This window comes from Silurus meridionalis, chromosome 7, assembly GCF_014805685.1.
Source record: "Silurus meridionalis isolate SWU-2019-XX chromosome 7, ASM1480568v1, whole genome shotgun sequence".
Classification (NCBI taxonomy): domain Eukaryota; kingdom Metazoa; phylum Chordata; class Actinopteri; order Siluriformes; family Siluridae; genus Silurus; species Silurus meridionalis.
In genome coordinates, this window is record NC_060890.1 from 8883176 (window position 1) to 8910437 (window position 27262).

The following is a 27262-nucleotide window of genomic DNA, read 5'->3' on the forward strand; positions in this document are numbered from 1 at the left end:
TAAAATGTGCATCCCAAGTCATCCAAGGCATGGGAGCATTTTATATTAAACGCAACAAAGAAAACTACCTGGACGTTATGCAAATCAGAGCTTGTGTGGCATGGAAGGGCCACAGTGATGCACAAGCACACTAAAAGAAAACTCACTGGTGTCACGGATAAAGGCAGAACATCAGCACGGTAAGCAGAAACTGTATAATACTCATCATGTGAAAATGGTATAATTTAATGAAGTGCTATTGTGTAAACTGTAGTCACACTGGATCTGTTCTGTCAGGACTCATGAGCACCAGGTTGCACAATCACCTCGCTCTAGACATAGTGATAGATTAAATTAAAACGGCGCGAACAAACACAAAATTTAAAAGCAGCAAATAACAGCAGCAGTAAACGATTACATTTTTTATCACTGTTGTGGTTTTCAGCGAATCCTTATGCATTTGAACTGCAACACATCTTTTTTTCTTTTGTTGAATCAAGCCTGTTAGCTTGCTGCATTTCGCCATTCCATTCTCTTTTTACTACAACAGGAAACTTCTGTTTTTAAACGTTTTACTGCAACTTCAAATGCTTGTTTTTAATATTTGCATTTTTAATCTATGTATATATTATACAAAATTTCATTCATTGTATATTCTAGATGCTTATATGTTCACAAACTAACTAAATATCTGTGGATTTTTTATTTTTTATTTTTTACAAAAGTAGTCAAAACAATGTTGTATATTGATGTTTTTAAGCTGTTACGCGAAGACACTGAAGGCGAAAGCCGAAGTGAAAGCAAAAGAAGAGTTTATTTGCGTCACAGGGCAAATCAGAACACAACACTGGTCTGGTAATATGAATAATCCGGTGGGGCGCAGCGGAAGCGCGGACCACGGTGAAAGAACAAACAAAAAAGATATAGTTATAATAAGCAAAAATGTGTAAATATATATATAAACCTTTAAAAAAAAAACATCAATAAATAAAAAAAATTAAATAAAAAAAAATCATCCGAGTATCAAAATAATCGTTAGTTGCAGCCCTAGATATAATTTAAAAAAGGGTAGCTTGGAGTCTATCACTTGCAGGCAAGTGTGAATGAGTGGTTTAATATAAAAAACATTCATTTTAATACTTATACAGCATTCCTTCATTTATTCATTCAAACATTGATTATTTGTACCAGTCTATTGAGGGTTATTTTAGTTTAAATTGAACTACTGCATACATGCATTCTTCTTCTTCTTTTTTCAGCTGCTCCCATTAGGGAGTTATTATATATATTTATTATAATTATTTTATTTTAGTGAAGTTTGTGAAGCAGGAAGTGAATAGGATTAGTAAGGAGGAAGTGAGAGCAGCGATTAAGAGGATGAAGAGTGGAAAGTCGGTTGGACCAGATGACATACCGGTAGAAGCATGGAGATGTTTAGGAGAGATAGGAGATGGGAGATAGGTTTTTAACCAGATTGTTTAACAGGATTTCAGAAGGTGAGAGGATGCCTGAGGAATGGAGAAGGAGTGTGCTAGTATGGATCTTTAAGAACAAGGGAGATGTGCAGACCTGCAGTAACTACAGGGGAATAAAGCTGAACAGTCACACCATGAAGTTAAGGGAAAGAGTAGTGAATTTAAAATAAGCCATGCCGAGGAAGAGCACCACAGACACATTATTTTTTTTAAGAATGTTGATGGAGAAGTATAGAGAAGGTCAGAAGGAGTTGCATTGTGTGTTTGTGGATCTAGAGAAACCGTACTACAGGGTGCCCAGAGAGGAGTTGTTGTACTATATGAGGAAGTCAGGTGTGGCAAAGAAGTATGTGGGGGTGTGCAGGACATGTATGAGAATCGGCTTTAAACCCTTTCCTCTTTGCAGTGGTGATGGACAAGTTAACGGACGAGGTCAGACAGGAGTCTCCCTGGACAATGATGTTTCTGGACGATTTTGTGTTTTGTGGTGAGAGTAGGGAGCAGGTGGAGAAGAGCCTGGAGAGGTGGAGGTACACGCTGGAGAGAAGGGGAATTAAAATCAGTAGGAGTAAGACAGAGTACATGTGTGTGAATGAGAGGGAGGGCAGTGGAGTGGTGCGGTTGCAGGGAGAAGAGGTGGTGAAGGTGGAGGAGTTCAGGTACCTGGGGTCAACAGTGCAAAGCAATGAAGAGTGTGTTAGAGAAGTGAAGAAAAGAGTGCAGGCAGGGTGGAGTGGGTGGAGAAGAGTGATAGCAGGAGTGATTTGTTATAGAAGAGTATCTACAAGAGTAAAAGGGAAAGTTTATAGGACTGTGGTCAGACCTGAGATGTTGTATGGATTAGAGACAGTGGCATTGAGTAAAAGATAGGAGGTGGAGCTGGAGGTAGCAAAGCTGAAGATGTAGAGGTTTTCGTTGGGAGTTTATTTGAGGAAATTATAAGAATTTCTTATATATGTGACAAATAAAGGCTATTATAATCGTATAATTTGTCCAGTAAATTGTAGGTCATTACACCACTGGCCCAGCTACACTGATTACTACCTGTGGACCACTAACATGTCTTTCTGTATTCGTTATAAATAAAGGATTGTGAGCTGAGGACGGCTCGCTGCGTGACTTTCTCGTGCCCGCTGAGGAACATGTCCACTGCAGCCTCACTAACCGTCAGAGCCCGTGTGTGGAACAGCACCATGCTGGAGGTGAATGTTCAGAGTGGGGAAGGTTTTTAGCCGAACACACTTTTTTTTTCTTCTATACTTAACATAGAAACTGTTGCCCGCTGTAATCTGCTAAATGGCTCTTTTCTCCTCAGGATTTTGCCAATGCTTTTCGCGTGATTGTGAAAGGCAGCGCCACGCTGAGGCTGGAGACTGACAAACCCACCATCAAGATGAAATCTGAAAATCGAGAGGTCAGCAAATGATTCGCTAGATCATACCAATCGGTCCAGTTACCAACCTGAGAGCTTAGAAATAAGAAACGTCCAAATTGTACTCAATTTGCTTTAATTACCTGACCATTCGCAACAATTGTTAACAAACATAAAATGCATTTAATAATAAAATATGAAGTTGGACATGGAAGTATGGCAATTGGACATATGTGTGTGTGTTTTTTTATAAATATAATAAATATATAGAAAAAAATATTTGAAGGGCAAAACTGAATGCGACTTATGACTGTTATTTTTATCCAGGAGAATTTCCTGACATCAGAATTCTGTTCTCTTCCTCTTCTACACAGTTTTCAGTGAACATTGATCCTGTTTCAGGAGAGGAAACTCCGTATAACGTTCCATTATGGATTTATATTATTGCAGGAATAGCAGGAATCCTATTATTAGGCATCATTAGCCTCATCCTGTGGAAGGTAATAACACCTCACATTGCTATTTTAGTTATTTGATTTCTCTACTATGGCTGTTTTAAATGAATTCACTTCATAACTTCATACATGTTTACGGAAGTGTGACCATGCTTCCAAGCATCTAGCAATTCGTCTAGGAAAAAAGAAGTGGCAACATTTACAGTACGTTGACATCAAAGAATTTGGAAATTTAGATCCATTGTAACCCGTTTTTCGGATACAGCAATGATCAGAGCAAGCACAAAAAGATTTTTCACATTGGAAAAGCTTCAATTTACTCAAGGGGAAAGAAAATCACAATATGAACAAGATGACATTTACAAACAAAAAAACATGACGGAGCTAAAATACACTATATGAACAAAAGATTTGGGACATCTGACATTTCCAGGCATGTGTGATTCTTCTCCAAATGGTTATCAAAAAGTTGGAGGTGCACAATTGTTTAGGATGTAGGTGCATGTATATTCGCATTACCGTATTTTTCGGACTATGAGCCGCTACTTTTTTCCCACAATTTGAACCCCGCGGCTTAAACAACGAAGCGGCTAATTTATGAATTTTTCCTGGGTTTTTCCCGGTTTCACAAACTTCAAGCCAAAAAACTGAACCCCATAACATTAGATCAATGAAATTTAATTTACGAACGGAAACGAAAAAAACGCACCTCACCTGTGTTCTGAGCTGCACGGCTTCGGGATAAAAAACTTTTTTAAAGGCACGACGATGCCAAAAGATAAACTCCCGAGAGAAATAGTTGTGAAAGGAAGGAGGAAGACAGTGAACAATGACTTTCTTCGTCAGCTACTGTTTAGATACAAGCCGTTGTAGCGCGTTAAGTCAGGGTGAAGGGAGAGCTTCTGGCATGCTATTCCCAAAATACCGCTATGCTCCTAAAGGAAGTGCAACATATTCCACCCGTTACACCGTGTGTAACGTGTCTTTCGTTAAAGCCTGTGTAAAGTACGTTAGTGTAGACACTGCGGCTTATTTATGTTAAAAATAAAAATATTTGTAAAATTCAGTACGGCTTATATAATGGTGCGCTTTATAGTCCGGAAATTACGGTACTTAAATTATCAGAGACCCATGACAATGCCCCTGTGCACAAAGGCAGCTCCATGAAGCTATGGTCTATGGGTTGCTGTGGAATATCTTGAGTGTCCTGATGAAAAGCTCTGACCTCTACCCTATTAAACACCTTTGGAATTAATTGACATGCTGCACCCCATGATCCATAACTTTATGAAGCTTTGCACACAAAGGCATTGCCACGTTGGAACAGGTTTGGGTCTTCTAGTTCGAATGAAGGGAAATTTTAAAGGTATCACATCCAAACACATTCTGTACAATTGTGAAATCTAACTTAGTGGTAAGAGTTTGGGAAAGAACCGCATATAGTGTCCCAGTGCTTTTGTTTATATAGTGTAAGTTCAAATGTCTATACATCGCACTTAATATGAATAGTGAAGTGAAAAAGAACTTAAATATCAATGCATTCCATACATGACAATAACGAATTGTTGTTTTTTTTGCCTTGATACAATGTACTTGTTGCATTGTTGCAAAAAGTGTCCTAAGATTGAGTAAATTCATGGCTTGAGCATGGATAATAAAGCCTATGTCTACTCAAGCACTTTCACATGATTTGAAATACATATAGTGTTTATATATCAATGAACGGATGAATCTATTTAGTTTAGTAATAAAGCATAGAGGTTTAGCCTTAACCTGCAACTGTAAAACATTGCTGCTATTTGAACCGTAAGCATGTACGCACCATTACTGGATCTATTAGAGAACAAAGTATAATCAGTCTTCGATCCATCATCCCACCTTTCCTGCAGTGTGGTTTCTTTAAACGTGCCAGTCGAAGGGAGATGTACGAAGCCAAGGCCCAAAAAGCAGAGATGAAGATACAGCCATCTGAGACAGAGAGACTGACCGAGGCCTATTGAGAGCGTACCCCGGGTGTCCCCTGTTGGTGCTCCTTGGTAATGCAGCCACTGTGGAATCAGCCCGTTTATTTTCTTTCTCTTCCAATTTTTCCCTTTTCCTCCTATTTTCACTCACTGCCTGTTTTTCAGCACTCTAACCTGACCGGTGCTTGCTTTTCTTGGATCGAAGGATTTTTACTTCCCTTTCTTTCTTTTTTTAATAGTTTGCTTGCTGGAGAAAAATCATAAATCACCCTTGCATTCTCATTAAAGCGGTTTTGTTCTCTGGGATTGTTTACATTGTTTAATAATGAACTGCTTTGGAATGGATTCTTTTTTCAGCTAATGTAACGTTTTTGACTTTTTGGACAAACCTTTCCAATTACTGTTGCAGCATGGGAAATAACACACTGTATCTGTCCAAATGATCCTTTCTGCCGGTTTTTCTTTTTAAAAGCTGTTCTTGTTCGCTGCAGGTCCTGGCAATTAGTTGCATATTTAATCTCTCATGAGTAATGTTGTGTTTCCTCTCTCATCTTTCTCTCTCTCTCTCTCTCTCTCTCTCTCTCTCTCTCTCTCTCTCTCACTCTGTTACACAGTGTGGGTTCTTTAAAAGAGCTGTCTACTACAAGGTGATGCCTAAGTACCACGGAGTGAAAATATGCAAGGAGGAGAGGTACAAGTTGAGCAGGACTTTCCAGCCTGAGCACGAGCTCAACAAAAAACTCTGGGTCACCAACTGGACTGAAGTGCAAGAATATTACTACTGATCTTGGAAAGTGTCCACTCAGCTGCTTGTTTAGAGGAATGCAATGGACGTTTTTTTATTGAACAGACTTCTGGGGCTTTGACTTTTTTGGGTCAGGATTAACACATGATAAAGAATTGAGTGCTGGGTGAAAGTGTGTTGCTTGTTGTTGTTGTTGTTGTTGTTGGAATTGTTGTCTGGTGCAATACTGTGTTACAGACCAACAAGTTTTCATGACTGAAACCATTCAGCGTTATCTCAGACACAATCTGGGACCCTTTTTTTTATTACTTGATTTTCCAAATCTGAAAGTATTGCAGAACAGTTTTTTTTGTATTATATGTTTGATATTATAGAATGCTATTTAGTTTAGGAGCTTTTTTTATTCATAAAAAAAAGTGTCTTTAAATGCACAAGGCTACAGGACGATGCTCACACTCCAACTTACACTGTGAGCAATTTTCATATGACCTTTAACAAGGAATGATGGAATTGCACTGACTGCAAGCGTCCCAGATTTGCAGCCACTATGAAATATATTTTCTTCTGACAGATACAGAGGACATAACGACGATCCCAGGCGGATTATAGCACAGGGAAGGACACCAAACATTAGTGATTTAATATTTATTTTATATGACTAATAAGAGTCAGTACACTGGAGAATATTGTTATATGATTTGGAAGTGTTTTTATGTGCTAGATTGGAATGGAGAGTACGATTCTCATTCCAGTTCCAAAGCAGTCAAAAAAAGAAAAGGAAAGAAATAACCAGGCATAACGTGTCACAGTTTTCTTCAACTGTGTCATTCAGTGAAAGGATGGGTATCATTTGATTTTATGACACTGTCCATAGGTCCTGCTGTAACACTAGAAAAGGTTCAGTTGGAAAATTAAGACCAAATTTATTACTACATTCATAACTGATGATTTATTCATATAAAAGTCAGAAGGTACTTGCGGTTCTTTTTTTGTACGCTCCAGATATTAAAATATTTTGTAAGTAAAGGTATTGGTCATTATTATTATTTTTTTTAATTGCTTCACTGAATTTTCCTGATGATGATATGGACTATATTTTTGACTATATGGAAAATGCACAAAATTAATGTGCAAAAAGGTAATTTTTTGACAAATTGGACATTATTTGAAAACGAGTAACCCAACATATCTAAATAAATCACTTTATTTATCCCAGAGGGAAATTTATAATGAGCGAAATTATGCAAAGGTCATCACAGCCCGAGTGCAATGGCTAAGCCTAGCTTTTGGCAAATTATCTTCCTGTTCATGGTATTATCCCTGCAGTACCATAACATTACTAACAGAAAGAGTACAGTCCTGGGCAAAGTAAATGTCTCAAAATAAATATTTGATTAAATCACAAGTCAGGAAGTGAGCTTTTCCCCAAACAGTTCACTGTGCCAAAAATAAACAAGTAAATGGTGGCCAATGAGGTCTCAGGAGTAGATTTGTTTGATTTATGCTCATTTTCTGACCAGAGATTTGTTGTTAAAATCAGTAAAGTTTCCTTTTTTTTTTTTTTGTCCATGAGTGGTATGTATATGTAATTCAATTCTGATGAGTTGTAACCCTTAATTTTTTTCTTTTTATTTAAATTACAAGCTTCTCATACCATTATAAGGTAACATAATAGTGCAGCTGGTACTTTTACTATTCCAAGTTCAGTCCTGTTCCTGTGCATGATTTCTCTGTCTCTGCTTTTCCCCCCACTTCCTAAAAACATCCGAGTAGATATGCTGACTAATCTTAAATTACCCCTAGGGGGGGTGTGTTTGCATGTGTGGGTGTGTGCATTTTTGCATGGTGAATCCATCCAGGATGTATTCCATCCTCAAATCCAGTTTTATGAATGATGGAATAAATTTATGAATGAATGAACATCATTTTAAACTGCCTGAATATCTTTTGAGAAAGCCATCTCACCACAAAAAACAAAAGAAATTGAATATATATATATATTTATTATAAATGTATTTACTAGTGAAATTATTCTAAAAATGCAGACACATTTAGGCTTTTACAAAGAATTGAAAACCCACCCAACATGTATTCCTTTTTTGTACAAATAAATTACAACACATACTTTTTGCATAGTCAAATTAATTTGACCCCAAAAAAATTAAGAATAAATATACAAGGAATTTTTTGGGTTTCATTCGCCAGGAAATAAAAAATACAGCCACAACGAGATGTTAAGCCTACTTTCCTATTTGAGCTCCATTTGAGAGATGGACTTCTTGTGCAGGCGTTTGGATTTCCGGTATTTGTAGGCCAAGAAGGTTGTGGAGACCAGGAGAACAATTCCCAGCACAAGGAGAATCCACTGTCCAGCTACAGCTCCAGCTTGATCCACACTCAAGCCTAAGAAATCCACAGAAGTTGTATGCTCCTCCACGACTGCAGGACATAGGACACAGGTAAGGCATGAAGTGGAATAGTTTAAATGCCAATGATCAAGAATCTTCCACTGATCCAAATGGTATCTTCTGATTTTCTAAGATTTCACACATTTATTCGAATTAAATGCTACATACACTGTATGGAAAAAAAATTTGTGGACACCTGACCATTCGATGTGTGTTTTTTTTTATATATATACCATTTTACATTTAGTCACAGTTTGCATATATAATAACCTTCAATCCTTCAGGAAAAAAATCCACTAGATTTTAAAGTGTGGAGATTTGTGTTATTCAGCGACAGGTGTTTTTGTAAAATCAGGCACTGATGTAGGGTGAGGAGGCCTTTGTGCAGACAGCATGCAGACACCATATCTTCAAAGAGCTTGCATAGATTAGCATTGTCAAACTGGAACAGGTTTGGCCCTTCTACGTTTAGTGAGGGAAATGTGTGCCTCCAACATTGGAGCAACAGTTTGAAGAAGAACCACACATGGCTGAAAAAATCAGGTGTCCAAATACTTTCATCCACATAGTGTATATACTTATATAAATTACATTTCAATATTATGGAATTTTCTTATTGTGTGTGTATGTAATAGTGAAGGTTTGATTAGGATTTACAAACAACATTTATTTCAAACTCCTTTATTTTACACCAGTGTGAACATAATCTCTGTAAAATGATTTAAAAATCAGCATTGAAGTATTGAAGCAATCACATAATTACATTTTGCATGTTTTAGTTTTGGAATCATTCTGTTTTTAGTCATTTGATTTTCTCCCAAAAGCTTGATTTCGACCCACACATGCAGAAGGATTAAGCAAATTCAGCTTTCACACGTACTCGTGGTTGGCATCCAGCTGTAATCGGGCCAGCCAAGGATGTCCTCGTTCTTCTTGTTCTCCTCCTTTAGCCAGTTGATGAGAGGCTCGAAGTACTCCATTAGAGGCTTAACAGACATTACAGGCTCATTGGTGATCATCGCCATCGCCTCGGGCCAAGGCTTACTGAAGCCCAGCTGCATCATATCACTAAAACAAATTAGTATAAAGAGAGGGATTATAAATCTACAAATCTCCTCAGTGCACCTGCATTATCATTATTATCATACCATCAGCACTGTTACTTGTAACTAAGCGGTCGCCTAGGATTTCTGCTGAAGTTAAATATAGAGTATATGTTTACATACATGACTTCAGTCAATTTTGCAATGATTATTAAATGTGTTTTTTAACCTTTTTTATTGTGAATAATTTTTTATGGTGTGGGGGTGGAGAATAGTAATGGGAGGGCGGAGCCATGGTGGGTGACAATAAGTATTTTCTACACGTTCGTCAGGATCCTTTGACGTCACTTGTTGACAGCCTGGGTACCCCTTTGGCGTCATTTGTCAACGTGCAGGGTAAGGGTTCGGGTTAGTGAGACTGGGTTAGGGTTAGGGTTATTCAGGAATAAGAACGTGTTGCTAATTGCTGTTTCACAGATGGCACTTTCATATCAGACAGCAAGTGAATAAAAAAATAAAAAATCAGCTACATAAATATGACCTCAGGGCAGTCTGCTTACCTAACATATCAAATTTTAACGTTGCAGGCTCCGGTTCAGAGTCCTATCAAAGTCTATGGGAATCCCTGCACGTTAAAAAATGACACCAAAGAGGTCAAAGACTGTGGGAATCCCTGCAGGTTAAATAATGATGCCAAGGGATCCTGATGAACGTGTCCATATATGACAAATGAAATGAGAACGAGTTCAAATCTTGCCTAGGGATTCTAAAAATGCTAAAAAACTCCCCTGCATGCCATGGTCTGGTTGTAAGGTGTAGTTCCAGTCAGTTTCATTACCATTATACATTCAACTACACTGCATTATAAGCAATTGTAATCATAGTGATATGCAGTCACAGTTACATACAGAGTAATACAGCTCTTTTAAACATTTCCTAATGACCTTATTGAGAAGAATGCATTATTTTTGTGCGTTATTTAGTAACTTATACACAGAAATATATAAAATGTTACAAGGAGTTAACACCAACAGCTTCATTGTGATAGAAACATAAATTCACATACAATTTCTCTAATAACTATTTCGTTAAAGAGATGTAATGTAATCACACTATTTTATCTCTGCATTTTAGATGTTTTTACTCGTTATTTTTAGACGTTATTTTGAATGCAGTTAGTTAGTAAAAACATGAGTCATAGCCTTTATTTGTCAATGCTGGGAAATGCCTGCGGAAAGTGCGGCATAATCCACAGCTAGTTGTGCATTGCACTATTTTAATGCGCTCCATTTCATGTCAGGTGTTTATTCGCCTCCAGATCAAAAAAGAAACAATTTCAAAATTAACAAACTGTCTACATCTCATCTAATTTTTTTTTTACATGATTACATGATCCTTCTGTGTCATTACTAAGTAATATTTAGTGATTAACTGACCTGAGGAGTTTTCCTGCTTTTTTCGAATTATAGATGTCACAGTTGTGAAGCGGTCCAGTGTGACCCGAAGCATTGCACAAAGCTTTATGGAACTGGAACTGGATCACAAAGCTGACAAAGTACCTGACAAAAAAAAGAAAACAAAAAGGTAATTTATCAGAAATGACTGAACACAAACAAAAGAATACTGTATCTGTGACAACAATTGAACTCATACGTTTTAGCATGGCGTTTAGGAAATTCTAATGTCTCTAATAATTATGATGACCAGTGCTTTATTCCTTGCTTATTCTGTTACCCTTTGGCACAGATTTTGGGACTTACAGCTAAAAATGCCCTACCTACCTTTAAATGTTAACAGTTCCTGACAAAAATGTGCTACATACACAATTTAAATTGTTTTTTAAAAAAAAAATACATGAAATCTGTCCTGGAGCAATCAAGAAAAGTACTGGGTTGAAATCCACATGTCTCATGAGTTTAGATTTTAGATTTTATGTAGATTTTCATGACAAATTAGATTCCTACAAAGATTTATCCCCATCCCCATGCAGATCTCCAAGTATCTGTTGTTACTCCGAACCAAAACATTTTCCAAATTGCTGCTTTGTGCAAATGTCCGTTAAAACATCTTTTTTGACTGTCTATTTTTTTCTTTGTTTTCTTTTCTTTTTTTTTTTTAAATCGCTGCTTGAGGCTTAGAGCTTTAGAATGATGTATAGTTAGTCATGGTTACTCTTCTCCCTTTTAATTTAATCTATTGCTAAACATTAACACCTGAGTACATTGGGATATCGGTTGCGCAGGCGCGGCGCGGCGCTGAAAACTAAGAGGATTTATGTAACTGCAAAAGTATTTGCCTTGGATGGATTTTGAAGTGAAGAGATAAAGATAAGATATATTACGCGCCATAAATTGTCCTGTCAGATAACTGTACAATCAAAGGACATGTGGAACTATTACTGCAGTGTAATAAACTATTGATTGTGATAAATCTTGATGAAGTTATCACTATGTACCTGACATAGGGCACGTTGGCTGGGATGTGGAACTTGGCGCCTGGGTCGAAGTCGTTCTCTGTACGGGTTACAGGTGGACACAAGCCCTGGTACTTCAGCCTAAAACAACATATTGTAAAAAGATAATAGCTCTTGTTTAAATACGTATTATCTTTATTTCTCCATTCTCCATTTTTTTTACATGGAAGACATCATGTCCTAAATAGTTTAATGGCAACTGAACTGACATGCGAGTCTCACCTGAGATTCCACCACTCTTTGTTGTACTCCTCACTCGAAATCCTGCCATCGAACACCTTCCACCTCCACTGGTCCATCAGATAGCCGAATGGCAGGAAGGCGATTTTATCCAGGGCGATGCTCATTAGGAAGTTGATGGTGCTCTCTGTGTACAGATGAAAAGATTACATTTTTCTTCATGTCATTGCATTTTAAGATGAAACAGAAAGTTGTGGAAATAGTCTGTTGTGATGGAATATTATAATGTTATAACAAAGGGCTGGTTCTTAGGTTAGGTGGAAAGCCCTGCTGTGCAGAGTGGTATATACTTGCACTGATTACAAACATCTGTACACCTGCTCATCTATGCAGTCATCAACCAATCATTGTGACAGCAATATAAGCAATTCAATCTTTTAGATACAGGGAAAGAGCTTTACCTAATGTTCACATTAAACCTTTTAATGGGGTACAAAGTGAACATTTTGTTGATGAGAGAATTCAAACCTTGTTGAGCAGAAAAAAAAGTCACAAAATGCACAATAGACACAGGAATGAGAAAATGAGTAACATGTGGAGAGAGGATGTGAGTAACCTTTTGGAACAGTATTGTTAGTGAGCCCTTAACCAGCTGTAGTTTAAGCTACAGGTAGGCATGGGTACAAAGACCTGATAACAAGTGCACTGATTGGAGAAGAATTCAATAAATGTTTAATTTTAGCAATTTTTTTTTTTATCACTTCTTATTACTTAACTGTGAGATACAATGAAGGGGAGGAAAAAGAAAATCAGCCGAAAAAAATTGGAATCATATAATGGCTATTTGCTGCCCTGATTTCTAAATATCGCCATCGGCATCAGCCAGAGGAAAACCCATATCGAACTCTACCCTTTATATAATGAATGCTTTCGGAAGCATACCTTTGCTGTCATCAACCTTATCAAGCAGGCCAATGGCTTGAAGGTGTTTGGGTGTGGACACTGACAGTGCCAGCACATCTCCGATGGCCTCATGGAATCCCGGGTTGGCACCGTCACGGAACGAGATGGGCTGATCCTTATACTGGAGAAAATACTGCACATGGCCCATTTCATGATGCACTGTAATCAGGTCATCCATGTTCACCACTGTGCATTGCTTAATCCTGAGAAATAAGATTAGTAAATCAAGGCATTCCGAACATTTCCATAAAGCAATCTTGCTAGCAAATTGGGTACATGACCCACATGAATGTTCCTCTATACCTAAAGTCTTTGCGATTGTAAAAGTCCCAGGCTGAGGCATGACACACCACTTCACGGTTTGCAGGTTTTGTCAACATCGACTTGTTCCAGAACTCTTCAGGCATAGGCATCAGGCCCACTGACTTGAAGAAGTTGTCAGACTCCTGAAACATTCGCTTTGCATCCCAGCCCTGAAAAAAAATCCAAGAGGAAGTGCCTATGAGTGCAGGTGGAGCTGATCAAGTAGAGACCCTCAATTTATTTTCAGATAATGGACCTGTATTTATTTATTTATCTCCAGTAGCTGCTTTATCTTTTTCAGAGCCTTTCCTGGGTGCTTAACTCGCCATTTGTTTAAATGTAACTATTAAAAAGGAACATTTCTCTCATGATTACAATAAGCTCAGCAAATGTCTCATTTAAATGTGGCTCGAATAGAAGATGAAAAAAAGCGTGAGTACCAGGTTTATCATAGATTGCGTGACATCCACTTGAGTGGCATCAGGGTATGGGTTCACTAAGTCCATGATTCCTGACCAGGTCTGTGCCCACATGTTTCCTGAGAAGAAAAAGTCGAAGCAAAAAAAAAAAGATGTTGCTGTATCAGGTATATTTGGTCAGCATCTGCCTATGGAGCTCTGGTGCCGAGGTGCAGTGATGGATTTTAAATTTCATCAACAATCAGCCATGTGAAAACACAGTGTGTGTGACTGCATGCTGCAGCTGTGTGCATCACATATGCACATAGCTGTGTATTTGCGCACACACACACACACACACACACACACACACACACACACACTGTCACGCTTGACGGTTTTGAAAGCGTATTAAATCCTGCCGATTCGTTTGGAGTTGCCGCAAACAGCAACTGAATATTAATGTGTGTTCATAGAAAATATCGAAAGCATATTCAGGCTCAAAATTATATCTGGTGTACCACTTCAACATGAGGGCACAAAGCTTAGCCAAAGGTGGGTCTTTTTTCTGCTTCATCTAGACAATTACATAATAATTGCCATAGTCATTTAATAAAAATATATTTTTGAATCCAAAGAATTGTTGCAAATGAAATCACATGGATTTTTCAGCAGTTCTCTGATGCTGCTAACTGAGATCTGACACATTTATTTTACTCTTACCTAGTAAATGAGCAGGGATGGGCCCTTTAAGGTTGATGCGCTCCTTCCCGTACTTTTTGTAGAGCCCTCTCCGTACATACGCATGGAGATTTAAATAGAGCGGCTGTAACTCACTCCATAATGCCTCCAGGTCCTGCTCGAAGGTGGGCGTTTCATACAAGGAGCGCCAGAAAGCGCCGTTGTCAGCATGACCTGTTGAATAAAAAAAAAAAATGTCATAATAGTGATTAATGAGCCATTCATTTTGAGACCGGACCTCGTTTTTTTTATTGTCTGTAGCAGTGTGCTTTACTGTGGGCCTCATTCTCACAAAGGCAGCCTTCATTTTGAGGCATTTACCGTTACTCTGGGCAGCTAAGTTGGCAAGCTCGACGTATCTCTTGTAGCTTTGGCGCAGTTCTCTTCCTGAAGCATTTCGCCAGCCCTGCCAGGCAAACAGCAGCCTGTCGTAGTCCCTGGACTCAGCCATAATCTTATTTAGATCTGAAGAAAAAAAACTTCAGACTGTCAGAGTGACATACTACAGCCCAGTTTGAGTAGTGCCATAAGACTGAATTTAATTGAAACGAATTGGGCAGATTTGCACCAGTTTAAAGGTTTTACAGTATCATGTTCTGCCAGTCTAACAGAAAATATTAAGAGATTATGTTAATGTCACATTTTAAACAAGGAATACTATGCTTTTACATTCTTTCAGATATGTGTGGAAACTTTTCTGAAAAGTCTCTTACAGTGAGCTTTTAGTAAATGTTTTGCAAAGTAAACTAAGCATTTTCCTCAGGGTTTACACAAGATCCGGAAACACTTATTTACTTAGTACATAAAGTGCATTCCTGAGACAGTCCATTTGCATTTAGTGGCACCCACAGAACTCCTTTTAAGGGCATGCTCACAGGGCATCATCCATATAACAGCATGTAACTCATGCAAACTATACGGTCTGTAGATGACCATAATCTGTATGTATACAACTTGATATATAAGCCTTTTTCATTTTTCTCTCAAAAAGGACATCAAGCTTAAATGCAAGGTATGTATATATGTGCTCACCTGGATCAAGAGATAGACAGGCACCATGATCTTCACAGACTTTAGCTACACTGTATGTGGTCTCCATGGAGGCCAACAAGTCATTGTACTATACAAAAAAGAAAAAGTAGAATATTGAGATAGGTCTCACTCATTGATTGAAAGTTTAGAAAAAGGTCTAGAAGTCCTTATTTCTGCCTTCTGTTCCCTTTCACTCTTCATGATCTTAGTCCCACCACCTTCCTGCCTTCTTTTTCCTATCCTTCAGCTCCTACCCCAGACTCTGACTCAGACTCTGACCAGAACTCCGGCTTTCACAGTTCTCTCCTATGTGGCCTGTACACATGCACTGTCCCTTTTTTAATATTAATTGGTGCTTTAATGAAGCTCAGAAAATTATATTTTTTATAAACTTTAACATCTCTCTTTTGCATTTTTTTTACATGATATATGATATATATATATGATAAATACATGATATCCTATATATATATATATATATATATATATATATATATATATATATATATATATATATATATATATATATATATTAAAAATTATATTTATAATTATATATAATTATAAATAATAATAACAAAAAAATATATATATATATATATATATATATATATATATATATATATATATATATATATATATATATATATATATATATAAATCTTTCTTTTTATTATTGTTATTATTATTATTATTATTATTTTATTTTTATTTTTATTTTTAGATTATATAAATATATAGATTTCTTTATATTTTATATTTTTTCTTCCATGCTTGTACCTCTCTCAGCTGCTCATCAGGGAGCACGGCCCTCTCCAGATCGCTGAGTTTTTTTAGTATCCGCTTCACTGAGGCATCCTGGAAATCAGCAGTGTCATACTTGCGGGCTTCCAATCCGTAAGTCTTTGTGTGATTGGCCATATCCAAATTTTTCTGGAGCTGGTTGGTACCAAAAAGAATGCAAATGTGAACTTCACAACCATATTCAAAAGCCATTAACTAGATGGTAAAAGCACTGAATCCCAAATCCAACTCACCATAATCTTCTTGTTTTCTTCATTGATGTCAGTGTTGTAAGACCATGAAGCCTCTGTGTAAGCGTTCCAAACGTTTTCTGCTGTGGAGTTGTATTCAGCCAGGAACTGTTTGGCCTGGGCCTCGTCGGTTATTTTTTCAGCTAGGAGTAATGAACATGGCATAACGTGAGCTTGCTTTCTACAATACATTCTAATTACACCTTTGGTGGGTCTTGTGGTGGATGTTAAATCCAATAGCAAAGTTTTCTACAGTTTTGTGTGACATTCAAATAATTCACACCTACATTTATGAAGCTCCGCTGCCTCCTTGATCTATTGTGGCCCATAAAGTGTAAATCTCTAAAGTGTAAGATCTGTAAATCAATATGTTATTATCTATAAGTCTATATCCATGGGTGTCTATAAAATGATTGACAGGAGATTATATGAACTAGCAAATCACTTTTTTAAACAGAATTTTATCAGCGGCTCTATACACTATTGCTAAATTCTTTGGTTAATTTGTTATTTATCATGCTTGGCATATATTTTAAGATTGTTCGCACTGCACACACTTGTCATCTTAGCTATATAACATTTTACTGCTGTGCCTTATAAAAGTAATTTGCCTCTGTAAATTATTCTATTCCATCATAGTATAATAATAATTTTCTGTACCCAACAAGGATTATTTTTCTTCTCTCGTGAATTAGGAAAAATAGATCAGGGCTTAGATTAATTTTACAAACCATTTATCTACATCTGAAATGCAGTAATGAATACAGGAAAATTGAAAGAAACCTTTTCACAGTGTTTTACAGAAGATCTACATACAACACATACTAAGTTTGGAGCCATATGGTGTATTTTACTGTTTGATATGAGGTCCTCAATTCATTCAATATAACTGTATTACTATTGCATAATAAAGTAGTCTCTGTGTCAAAAATACCTCTTATATTATGTGAGGTGTAATAAACACTGCATCTATATCAATCACTCTGGTTAACACAAGCTTCTCCCAAACAGACTGTTCTTATGAAATTATACGCTAACCTGCTACCATATGCTAAAATGACATAAACACACACACACACACACACACAGACACACACGCAGACACACACACACACACACACACACACACACACACACACACACAGAAATAAAACAAACAAAAATAACACACACTCTACTGCTTCAAGATAGCCTTTCCTGGCTGATTCAATCCAGCTTAGAGAGATCAGTGCGATAACTGGAAAGTTCATAGCTACAGATCGGAGACACTTGGCTCCGGAAACAGGAATCAAAAACAAATTTGAGCTACAATGTGTACCTGCATGACTACAGACACACCTATGTGTCTCAACAGGGTTGCCAGGTACATGATTTTTATGTCAAATTTGGGAGAGATTTGAAACAAGATGGTTGTTATAATATTACCCAATTAATATATTGCCTAGTATTTGAGATTTAGTTAAAATAGCATGTGGAAATCTTTTGACAATGAGCAAGTTTACATAATATTTCTTATTGTAAGTTTATTATAAATATAATAATTCAAAAATGTTTTACTATAATGAAATGTTATATGATAAGTGCTTTAAAAAGTCTAGAATTAGATTTTAATAGTCAAATATTTGATTTATTGTTGTTTTGCAATACTAGAAATACCACCCAATTCTGACTATTTTTAATATACACTATAGGGACATCGTTTTTGAACATCCCATTTCACATTTAATCCCCATTTGCTGTAATAATAACCTGTTCTAGAGAAGATGTTCCATTAGATTTTGGAGTGTGTTTGTGTGAATTTGTGTTCATTCAGACACAAGGGCATTAGTAAAATCAGGTACTAACGTTGAGTGAGGAGGCCTGGAGTGCAGTCAGCATTCCAATTCATCCCACAAATGTTCAATAAGGTTGAGGTCAGAGCTCTCTAGCAGGCAGTTCAACCCATTTAAACCCATGTTTGCATGGCTTTGTACACAGAGTCATGATAGAACAAGTTTGGGTTCCCTAGTTCAAGTGATGGTAAAAACTGAATGCTACAGAATCCAGACATACTATACAATTGTGTACTAAACTTAGATCTTACCAATGTCTTCAGGGTAACCTTGTGGAACAGGAGGCATCCAATTAAAGTCGGGCCAGCCGAGCGTTTCACCTGACTGCCTGTTCTGTTCTTCTAACCAGGTGATGATAGGCTGAAAGTATTCCATTAGTGAACTGGCATTCATTTGGTTTGTACCCAAATTCTCTTGCAACACCTCAGTCCAGATCTTTGAGGAACCTGATTGCATGACTTTCCTTAGAAGCAGAATCAAAGAAAAGACTTAGAAAGAAGCTATTCTTATAGTATGTTCCAAGCCAAGACACTTGTCTTCTGTTGTAAAATTAAAAAAAATGCTTCAATTTCAGTTTTTCAAACATTTGTATAACAAAGTAAAAAAAATTCATTATTCTTTTTCTGAGATGTTCAATATTTTGAGTTAATACGTACTCTAAAACAGCCCCAGCTTTGGCTGATCTGTAGATATCACACTTATGCAGAGGTCCAGTGTGTCCTGCTTCCTGGCAAAGCTTCTGATGAAATTGAAACTGCAGAATGAAACTCACAAAGTACCTGGGAAAAACAGCAATTGACACCTTTTATTTAATTTTTCTAAGTACCCTGTAATGGTCAGATAGCTTGTTTGTGATAATAAAAACATTTAGACATGTAGACAAAGGAGTAATCATTAACAGTTTTAAGTATGAGGCACTAATATATTACATTTTATGTATTTCAGATTTAGAAAGCCTCTCTGAAAGAAATAAATAGATTTGAGAGATACTCTTGTAAACGGCACACATTTATTAGAAAGTAAATCATTACATATTTCAAGATGTACTGTATGTCAAACCACGGTAGAAATTGGCCTTTATTTTTTTTATAATAATTTCACAGTTTTAAGCTTAAAAAAAAGATATAGAAAGAAGAAAATATTTATTATGGATGAGCATGGGAGGAGAGAAGCCATCAAATAAATTAAAGCTCCAAGGCTACAAAAACCCTCATAATGGACGTGTATTGTAGCAATGTAAACAGTTTTTTGCACGTTTGGATGTGACAACGTGGTTAGAGGGGTATGTTGTGAGTTGACTCACTCCCCATTGGTGCAGAATACAGATCTGAGGTTGTTAGTAGTAAGCCAACTGAATAAATAGCTGTAATGATTAGTGAATTTTATGTAAATTATTATTCTATATAATAGATTAAATGATTAAACGATTTCTATCTTATTAATCTAGCATTCATACAGGGCCATAGTAGACTAACTTTAGCTATTTTTGTTGGCTGGAAACCAGTGTGGAAAACAAAATTCTTAAATCTGGTTTTAAAAACCTTTTCTCACCTGATGTACGGGGTATTTCCTGGAATATGGTATTTTGCACCAGCATCAAATTGCTCCTCATTCCGTCTTACTGGTGGACAGATACCTTGATATTTTGTTCTGGAAAGTGCAGAAATAACATTAATTGTATACATATATATATATATATATATATATATATATATATATATATATATATATGCCTATTCATAGATCAGACACTATATCATACACTATATATAATGTATATGGGCTCTTTTTGGAAGCATAGAATCTATATATAAATGCAAGATCTCCAGACCACCGGAATGTACCTGAGGTACCACCACTCTGAGTTGTACCGATCGGGCGGTGTGCGCCCATTGAACACACTCCAGCGCCACTGATCAATGAGGTATCCAAAAGGAAGGAAAGCAATCTTTTCCAATGCCATCTTTAGAAGATAATTGATGTCTGTTTCTGAAATAGACCAAAGCAGACATTGGTCAAATCAGTGCATTATTTATTGAGTTCTGCTGTTTATTTTATTAAGAACTTATAATTACCATAGTCATCAGTTAGTGTGTCAAGCAGGCCAATAGTGTGCAGGTGTTTGGGTGTAGATACAGAAAGAGAAAGTGTGTCTCCAATTGCCTCATGAAAGCCAGGATTAGCACCTCTTCTAAAGCTGACTGGCTGGTCTTTGTATTGTAGGTAATACTCTACATGACCCATCTCATGGTGCACAGTAAAAAGCTGCTCCATTGTCACTGTGGTACACTGCTTAATCCTGTCATGGATAAAGATTTATCCTAGAGTTAAAACACATTTTTATCTCCTGTGCAAATGTATTGTTTTTTTTAATGCTTACCTAAAGTCCTCCCTGTTATAAAAGTCCCATGCAGAAGCGTGGCAGACCACATCACGGCCATCAGTAGGCTTTTGCAACATGGACTTATCCCAGAACTCATTAGGCATCTTTTTCAGACCAAGAGAGGTAAAGAACTCTTGAGCCACTTCAAACATGTAGGTGGCATTGTATCCCTGTAAAAAGGAAATTTATTCATCATTGTCCTGTTTTTATTCTCTGTGTATATAGCTACACTTCTACAAGATTTTAGCTTTCCTACCAGGCTCAATCTAAATTCTAATGCATCTTTACTGATCTAGCTTATCATTTGACATCCTGAATAAGGGATTGGGTAACTTACTTGGGCAACCATGGTCTTAGTCACATCTACATTGGGCTTGTCTGGAAAAGGGATCATCATGTCATAGATGTTGTTCCAGCTTTGTGCCCACATGTTTCCTACAAAATAACACATGCAAGCTATATCAGGTTTTTATTTCTTAAAGACCTGCCATGCAGCGGTGTCCAGTCTTAACCAGAAAACACCAGGATGGGTGTAAGTCTTTATTTCAATTAAGCAGAAGTCACAACTGAGTAAATAAAGCGTGGCTCCAGCTTTAATTGAATGAAAGCCTGCACCCTCACTGGCCCTTTGTGTTTGGTTTGGACACACTTGATCTAGTGCATTGTCACAACTGACCGAGTAGATGGGCAGGGATGGGGCCTTTTAGATTGATATACTTGGGGCCATAGTAGTTATACAGCTTCCGGCGGACAAAAGCATGCAGGTTCAGGTAAAGAGGCTGCAGCTGCTTGAACAGATTTTCCAGGTCTTTCTCAAAGCTAGGAGATTCATACCAGGAGCGCCATTCATCACCAGTGTCTGCAAAACCTGTAAAGAGACCAGTTCTTCTGAAATTGTTCTTTATTTTTTTATCCCACCTACAATTTCCAGCATGCTTGCGCTATATAAAAATGGCAAGCTTACCATCCATCCTGGAGGCCTTGTTGCTGAGCTCAACAAATTCAGGATAAAGGGGTTTGAGTGGTTCTCCAGACTTGTTGTGCCAGCCTTCCCAGGCATAGAGTAGCTGCTTGTAGCTCCGGGAAGATGCCAAAATCTTTGTCAACTCTATAAATACACATAAAGTGGCATCACAATAAAATGTCAAAGAAACTTAAGCAGAGATCTCAGAAAAGTGTTTGTCTCTGCTTGTATCTCTTAAATCCTAAAAGTGTTACATGAGCATTAAAGTTGCCACAGAAAAAAAAATGCTTTGGTTAATTGTATACTAAATGCAAATTAGGGGGAATTGCAAATCAAAATAGCCTAAAAGTATAACGATGCCATCTGCATATTTTGATGCCTTAATGAAACAGATGGCCTGTTCTAAATTTATACCGATAATCATGCTTAAATTAAAATCCAATGATAAAAATAAAACTGTACCAAGCAAATGTCTAGTTTCTTCTGCTATTCTTCTTAAATGTGAAAGATTAAAGCGTCCTGGTTATTTGCAGATAATAGAGATAATAGCAAATACCCAAAATGGGATACTGTCCATTACATGATTATAACATGGCGGGTAAAAGGCAGTAAATATTCACTTACCAGGCTCTAAAGCCCAGCACTCATCTGGGCTGGGACACACCTTTGCAGTGGAGTAGATGTTGCCCATCTGACTCAGAATTGAATTGTACTTAAAGAAAGAAAGAAATAAACAAACAAACAAACAAACAGACAAAGAACACTTTAGTTGCTTTCTTTTTTTGTGTGCTTGTGAACAGCACACAAAAAAGTGCTGAATTAATTGACTGTACATATACATGTTTAGGCAAAATGCAGTTTGTATATTTGTGTGCATGTATTCCACCCAGTGTTTAAGAGAACAGTATGGAGACTAACCCGCTCTCGCTCTGTGGCAGGGAGGTTGGCAGGTCCCAGGACATTGATCTTTTTAATGAGGGCTTTTATTTTCGTATCAGTAAAGGTGTCCAGTAGTGCATCAGGGAACGTCTGCTTAGCCACTTGTCCCCATGCTTCTATGAAACTTTGCTTTTCCAGATTTGCCAGCACCTGTACAAAAACATTAGAGAAAATGTTTTTGTTAATATCAGAGTGTCTAATGAAACAGCTTTACCACATTTCCTGTTTAAGCTGTTAAAGATCCAGTACTGAGGAAAAGATTAAATGTGTATAATTTCCTGTTGTAGTCTCCTGGGAACCCATCCTCCTCTGCACTCTATAAAATTGCAATTACATTCAAATGACTATGACTACTATAATAGTTGGTATTTTAGACGTCGTTTTGAGTGTTGAGTCTGATTTTAATCCTGTACTTGTGATACTACGCATCTAATTAACTTACACTTACACAATTCATTTACTGACTTAGTGTAATTCAGCTAAAAACTGCTAAGCACCCACAATATTTACATTCTTTCAGAAACACATTCTGACCTTTCTCAATGACATTGAGAAAGAATGTGCCTTGACGGAGCACCAAGATAATGGAAGTTCCATTTTTTAATGGAGGCACTGCTATGTCAGGAATAGTCTTATTTCTAGTCAGTCACTTATAATTTTCCTCCACAAAATACAAAAAAGGGTTTACAAATCATCAGGAACAAAAATAAAGAAAGGATATAGTAGAATCAGACCTTTAGGAAGTTATTAGTGGGCTCGCAAACACAGATTTATTATATTATATATTACTGCCTCTTCTGTTATGCTTACTGAGGAAGCTTTATTGTACTACTGAGGTGTCAGTGTCGCCATCTTTGACCAGACAAGACTGTGGATCTTTGAAGTTGACACTTTCAACCCTGTGCTTGGGTTATGTGCCTCCACCACTGATTAACAAGAGGGAAGAAAGTGACAGTGCATAAACATTAACTTTGACCTTGTTTTCTCCTGTTCTGGCGATCATGTTTCTACACTAACGCCCAACATCACTGTCAGAGGTTCACGCCATGTATTTCCTGTGATCTACTCTATGGAGAGTGATAAGCTTTGGCACATCTTCTTCTTTCCTAACATCCATGACCCTGGCCAGAGTCTCAAAACAACAACAGAAATGCATGAGAAGAAATAGATTCAGAAATAATAACAAAGTTCAGTGTACACTAAAAGGCCTTGTTGATATCTGTTATTATGGGAAAAAGATATGCTTCCTTCCCATGTATTTTTTTCCCTCTCATTCTGTTCATGTTTGCCTAAGATGATCTCAGTTCATAACAAAGAGTTCTTCCTTTGCCTGGTACCAGGATGTGATATTTCAGCTTGTGCCTGTTTTCATTTTATTGTTCTACCGCATCAGCACTGCAAAGAGTGGTGACTCTCTCTTTCTTGATTTTTTTTTTTTAGCATCTAATTAAAAATCAACTTGACTGAGTCCAGGAGGCACTGTTCTTTGATCTAGTCCACTTCCCACTCACATGGATGAAATGATAGTAAGATCTTCCTTACAATGTTTGTGTACATGTTGTGCATGCAGGATTATTTTGTCGGAAGTGTAACTTGCAGGTTATTTGATATGCTTTATTATTTTTCTTCAGTCTCTACAGATTCTTAATATCTAACACAAGTAGGTTGAACAATATGAAAAAATCACAAATTGTTTTTTTTATCAGCTACATTATATAGATTAAAGTTTGTGGATACCTGAGATTACTATGTGCTTTTTGCACATCCCGTTCCAAAAATGTTCTAATAACCTCCACTATTCTGGGAAGCTGTTTCACTAGATTTTGGAGTGAGGTTGTGGAGATCTATGCTCATTCGCCCACAAGGGTGTAAGTAAAGTCAGATATCTTCATAACTTTATATGTTCATATAGATTGCTTTATGCATAGAGGTATTGCCACAAATATGGCCAGTCGTGGACAGTTACAGTATTTTTCCTTCATTAGTATACTTTCTCAGGTGTATGGATCTTATCAGAGACATTTTAGTTCAGGAAACTTTAACTTCACTACATTTTAGTGCATAATATCTTATATTTTACTCCAGTACAAAAGAGAAACATGGTGTTCCTTGTTAATTTGAAGTGAATACATAAACTGTGTTAAAAACAAGATACTGTGTGGAGTAAGAGATACTTCTGATTGTGTCCTTATCACAATAAATAACTCTCTCTAAATTTCTCACACATTTCTTATAAATCAGTACTATTACCTAAATGCATTCGTGAAGTACATTTGTGATTTTACTCTTGTAGAAATGTAATCTTTTTATAATTAATTATTAGATAACCAGACAGTACTTTATAGTTCACAGTAAAGTTTATTGCGGATTTCGGTGGTTGATCTGAGACAAGTTTACATTTTCATGATCTGAAGGTTTACATTTTGCCTCTTTTATATTTATTTATTTGTATCTTTAATAAAAATGGTAAAACAGAAATGTACACAGCATTAATCTCAGGTTTATAAATTGTATGCCGTTAAAACATGAAATTTTGACAGCATTATTTTAAATATATATTATATTATATATATAGTATATATAGGTAGTTAGAAATTACTGTTTGTGCTCATCAATGTTTTATGTAGACACTGCTATTGTGCTGGGTGGGTTTGTTGCTTTTACAGGGCTGTGTTTCTTGAGTCTCACACCTTAAAGCTGAGGTGCTTTGATCACCTCATCTGATCTGTGCAGAACAATAGACATCACACCAGGCAAGACTCAGGTTAGGCTCAGTGCACCACATGTCTCTCTTTGGTCTGGTTTTTGAAATTTCAGCTCTAGGGAGTGTCCGGTCAAGAACGCTAGTATGATGGAGCAGAGGTCACACCTGTTGGGTGTAACAGGGTTGGGCCGCTACCCGCATGCCCAGCTGACAGTGTAAAACAGTGTTGGGACAGCTGTGTAGAAATGAGAGAAAATTTATGGTTGGAAATTTGTGTGTGTGTGTGTGTGTGTGTGTGTGTGTGTGTGTGTGTGTGTGTGTGTGAATATGTGTGAATATGTGTGCACATGTGCTCCTCTAGGAGAATAGGAATGCTAAGTCTCTATGTCAGCATCAATTTCCTGATGTCCAGCACATCATTAATATTTCTCTATATTACTAAATATTTCTAATATTTGCTCTATACAGTATTACAGCATCCCTAATCTCTATTACTTTTCCCTGGTGTGTGGAACTGAATATCAGCATTGTGATTCTAGAACATGGCAATAATTACACCAGGCATTTGCTTTTGCTACATATACACATGACTTTCCATTTCATCATGCACTGATCCACGTAATTTTCAGGTTTCTAAAATAAATGACATTTAGCCTGCTCTCATTTTCCAGGTTCTGTTTAAGTTACTCGTAGTGTGAACGTGTCATGTGATAAAAATACCACATGGAACCATAAATGTGTGTCATTTTAAAGCCAGCAATTACATCAGGACAGTTTAAGAAGACTATCCAAAGGTCCGTCAAAAAGCCTGTCTTGTCTGCATCTCATAACGACTCATTTGACTCCTGCATCCCTTTTAAGCCAGACACATGTGACATATAACTTAGAGTTTCAAACAACAACCACAATGACAGAGCATCTGACATGCACTATGACTCATACCTGTTGCTGGGAATTGTGATCGTTCAGGTTGGTGCTGTACGCCCAGCTCGCCTCTGTGCTATAGTAGAACACTTGCTCAGCAGTTGAGTTGTAATCATTCAAAAACTCAATGGCCCCAGCCTCTGTGGATTGGTATATCGAAGGCTGCCACTCAGGTTTCAGAGCCACCCCGACTCCGACTAGGGACAGCAGCAACACTGCCCGGTGCATTGTGGGTTCCAGGGGCTGGAGAAAAAAGTAGCAAGAAAACTCCAAGTGCCAGCTAGAAATAAACCTGGTTGCTGTGTATAGCCCTCTGCAGAAGTGTGTATAGGTGCACACACCTCTGGATGGTCCTTTCCTGTGGGGCTTCTTTTTTATCTCTCTCCCCCCCTTCTTTCTCTGTCTCTTTCCTTTCCCCTTTTCCCCGCCTGTCTGTCCTTTATTCAGGCTTGGAACGCTTGCAGTCGGCGCCTTTTAAGTGCCATTTAACCCAGCCCACACTCTCGAGCAGCCTTCCCCTCACAAGCTGATAGGAAAAGGGTTCAATCCCTCCTTTCACACCCCCTCCTTCGTCTCCCTTGTGTCTTTTTCTCCATTTCTCCCAACTGCCCACCTACTATCAAAGCCCTCTTTCTCTCTCTCTCTCTCTCTCTCTCTCTCTCTCTCTCTCTCGCTCTCTCTCTCTCTGTCTCTCTCTGTCTCTCTCTGTCTCTGCCTACCTGTCTGTCTCTTCTGTTTGTTCTGGTTAAAAAAGCGATAATGGGAGCTTGCAAAGCGTTTGAGCCCTAAAAGCCCTCACTACTGCAGCTGCTATTCACGATAATGGTGTCAGGCAGAAGATGAGCTGTGCAATCTATGCTCTCGCTCCTCAATCACAGCACTCAAGAGCTGTCAAAAGACTCATTCTCTTGCAGCTTAAAGTGGAAGGGGGAAAAGGATTGGGGAGAAGTC

At 37.5% G+C, this 27262-nt stretch overlaps 2 protein-coding genes across 3 annotated transcripts in view; one reads left to right on the forward strand and one right to left on the reverse strand.

The window, feature by feature from the left end:
* itga3b (integrin, alpha 3b) overlaps positions 1-7016 on the forward strand; it is a 52286-nt gene extending 45270 nt beyond the window's left edge. The window contains exons 22-26 of one of the 2 annotated variants that reach the window (XM_046853511.1): positions 2543-2656; positions 2770-2868; positions 3201-3326; positions 5171-5317; positions 5860-5997. In XM_046853511.1, coding sequence (XP_046709467.1) covers positions 2543-2656; positions 2770-2868; positions 3201-3326; positions 5171-5281 — 450 coding nt within the window. In that variant the 3' untranslated portion in view covers positions 5282-5317; positions 5860-5997. Of the gene's footprint in view, positions 1-2542; positions 2657-2769; positions 2869-3200; positions 3327-5170; positions 5318-5859 lie in introns of both variants that reach the window. The other variant, XM_046853510.1, reaches the window with a different exon arrangement.
* Positions 7017-7973: 957 nt separating this feature from the next.
* On the reverse strand, positions 7974-26770 carry ace (angiotensin I converting enzyme (peptidyl-dipeptidase A) 1). The gene is made up of 25 exons (XM_046853509.1): positions 26330-26770; positions 22663-22833; positions 22369-22456; positions 21745-21888; positions 21457-21648; positions 21118-21215; positions 20778-20950; positions 20473-20696; positions 20242-20386; positions 19949-20047; positions 19054-19176; positions 18649-18860; positions 16569-16708; positions 16312-16470; positions 15532-15619; positions 14821-14964; positions 14482-14673; positions 13801-13898; positions 13361-13530; positions 13037-13260; positions 12137-12281; positions 11897-11995; positions 10878-11000; positions 9279-9466; positions 7974-8429 (listed from the first exon to the last, which is right to left on the reverse strand). The coding sequence occupies exons 1-25, from the start codon at positions 26537-26539 to the stop codon at positions 8239-8241; spliced, it is 3840 nt and encodes a 1279-aa protein (XP_046709465.1). The 5' UTR covers positions 26540-26770; the 3' UTR covers positions 7974-8238.
* Between the last annotated feature and the right edge of the window lie 492 nt (positions 26771-27262).

Coding starts and splice junctions, on each gene's coding strand:
- ace (XM_046853509.1), bottom strand. CDS start 26,539: ATGCACCGGGCAGTGTTGCTGCTGTCCCTAGTCGGAGTCGGGGTGGCT. Junction 22,834..26,329: donor ATCACAATTCCCAGCAACAG/GTATGAGTCATA, acceptor GTTTTTGTACAG/GTGCTGGCAAATCTGGAAAA. Junction 16,471..16,568: donor AAGAAAACAAGAAGATTATG/GTGAGTTGGATT, acceptor GGTACCAACCAG/CTCCAGAAAAATTTGGATAT.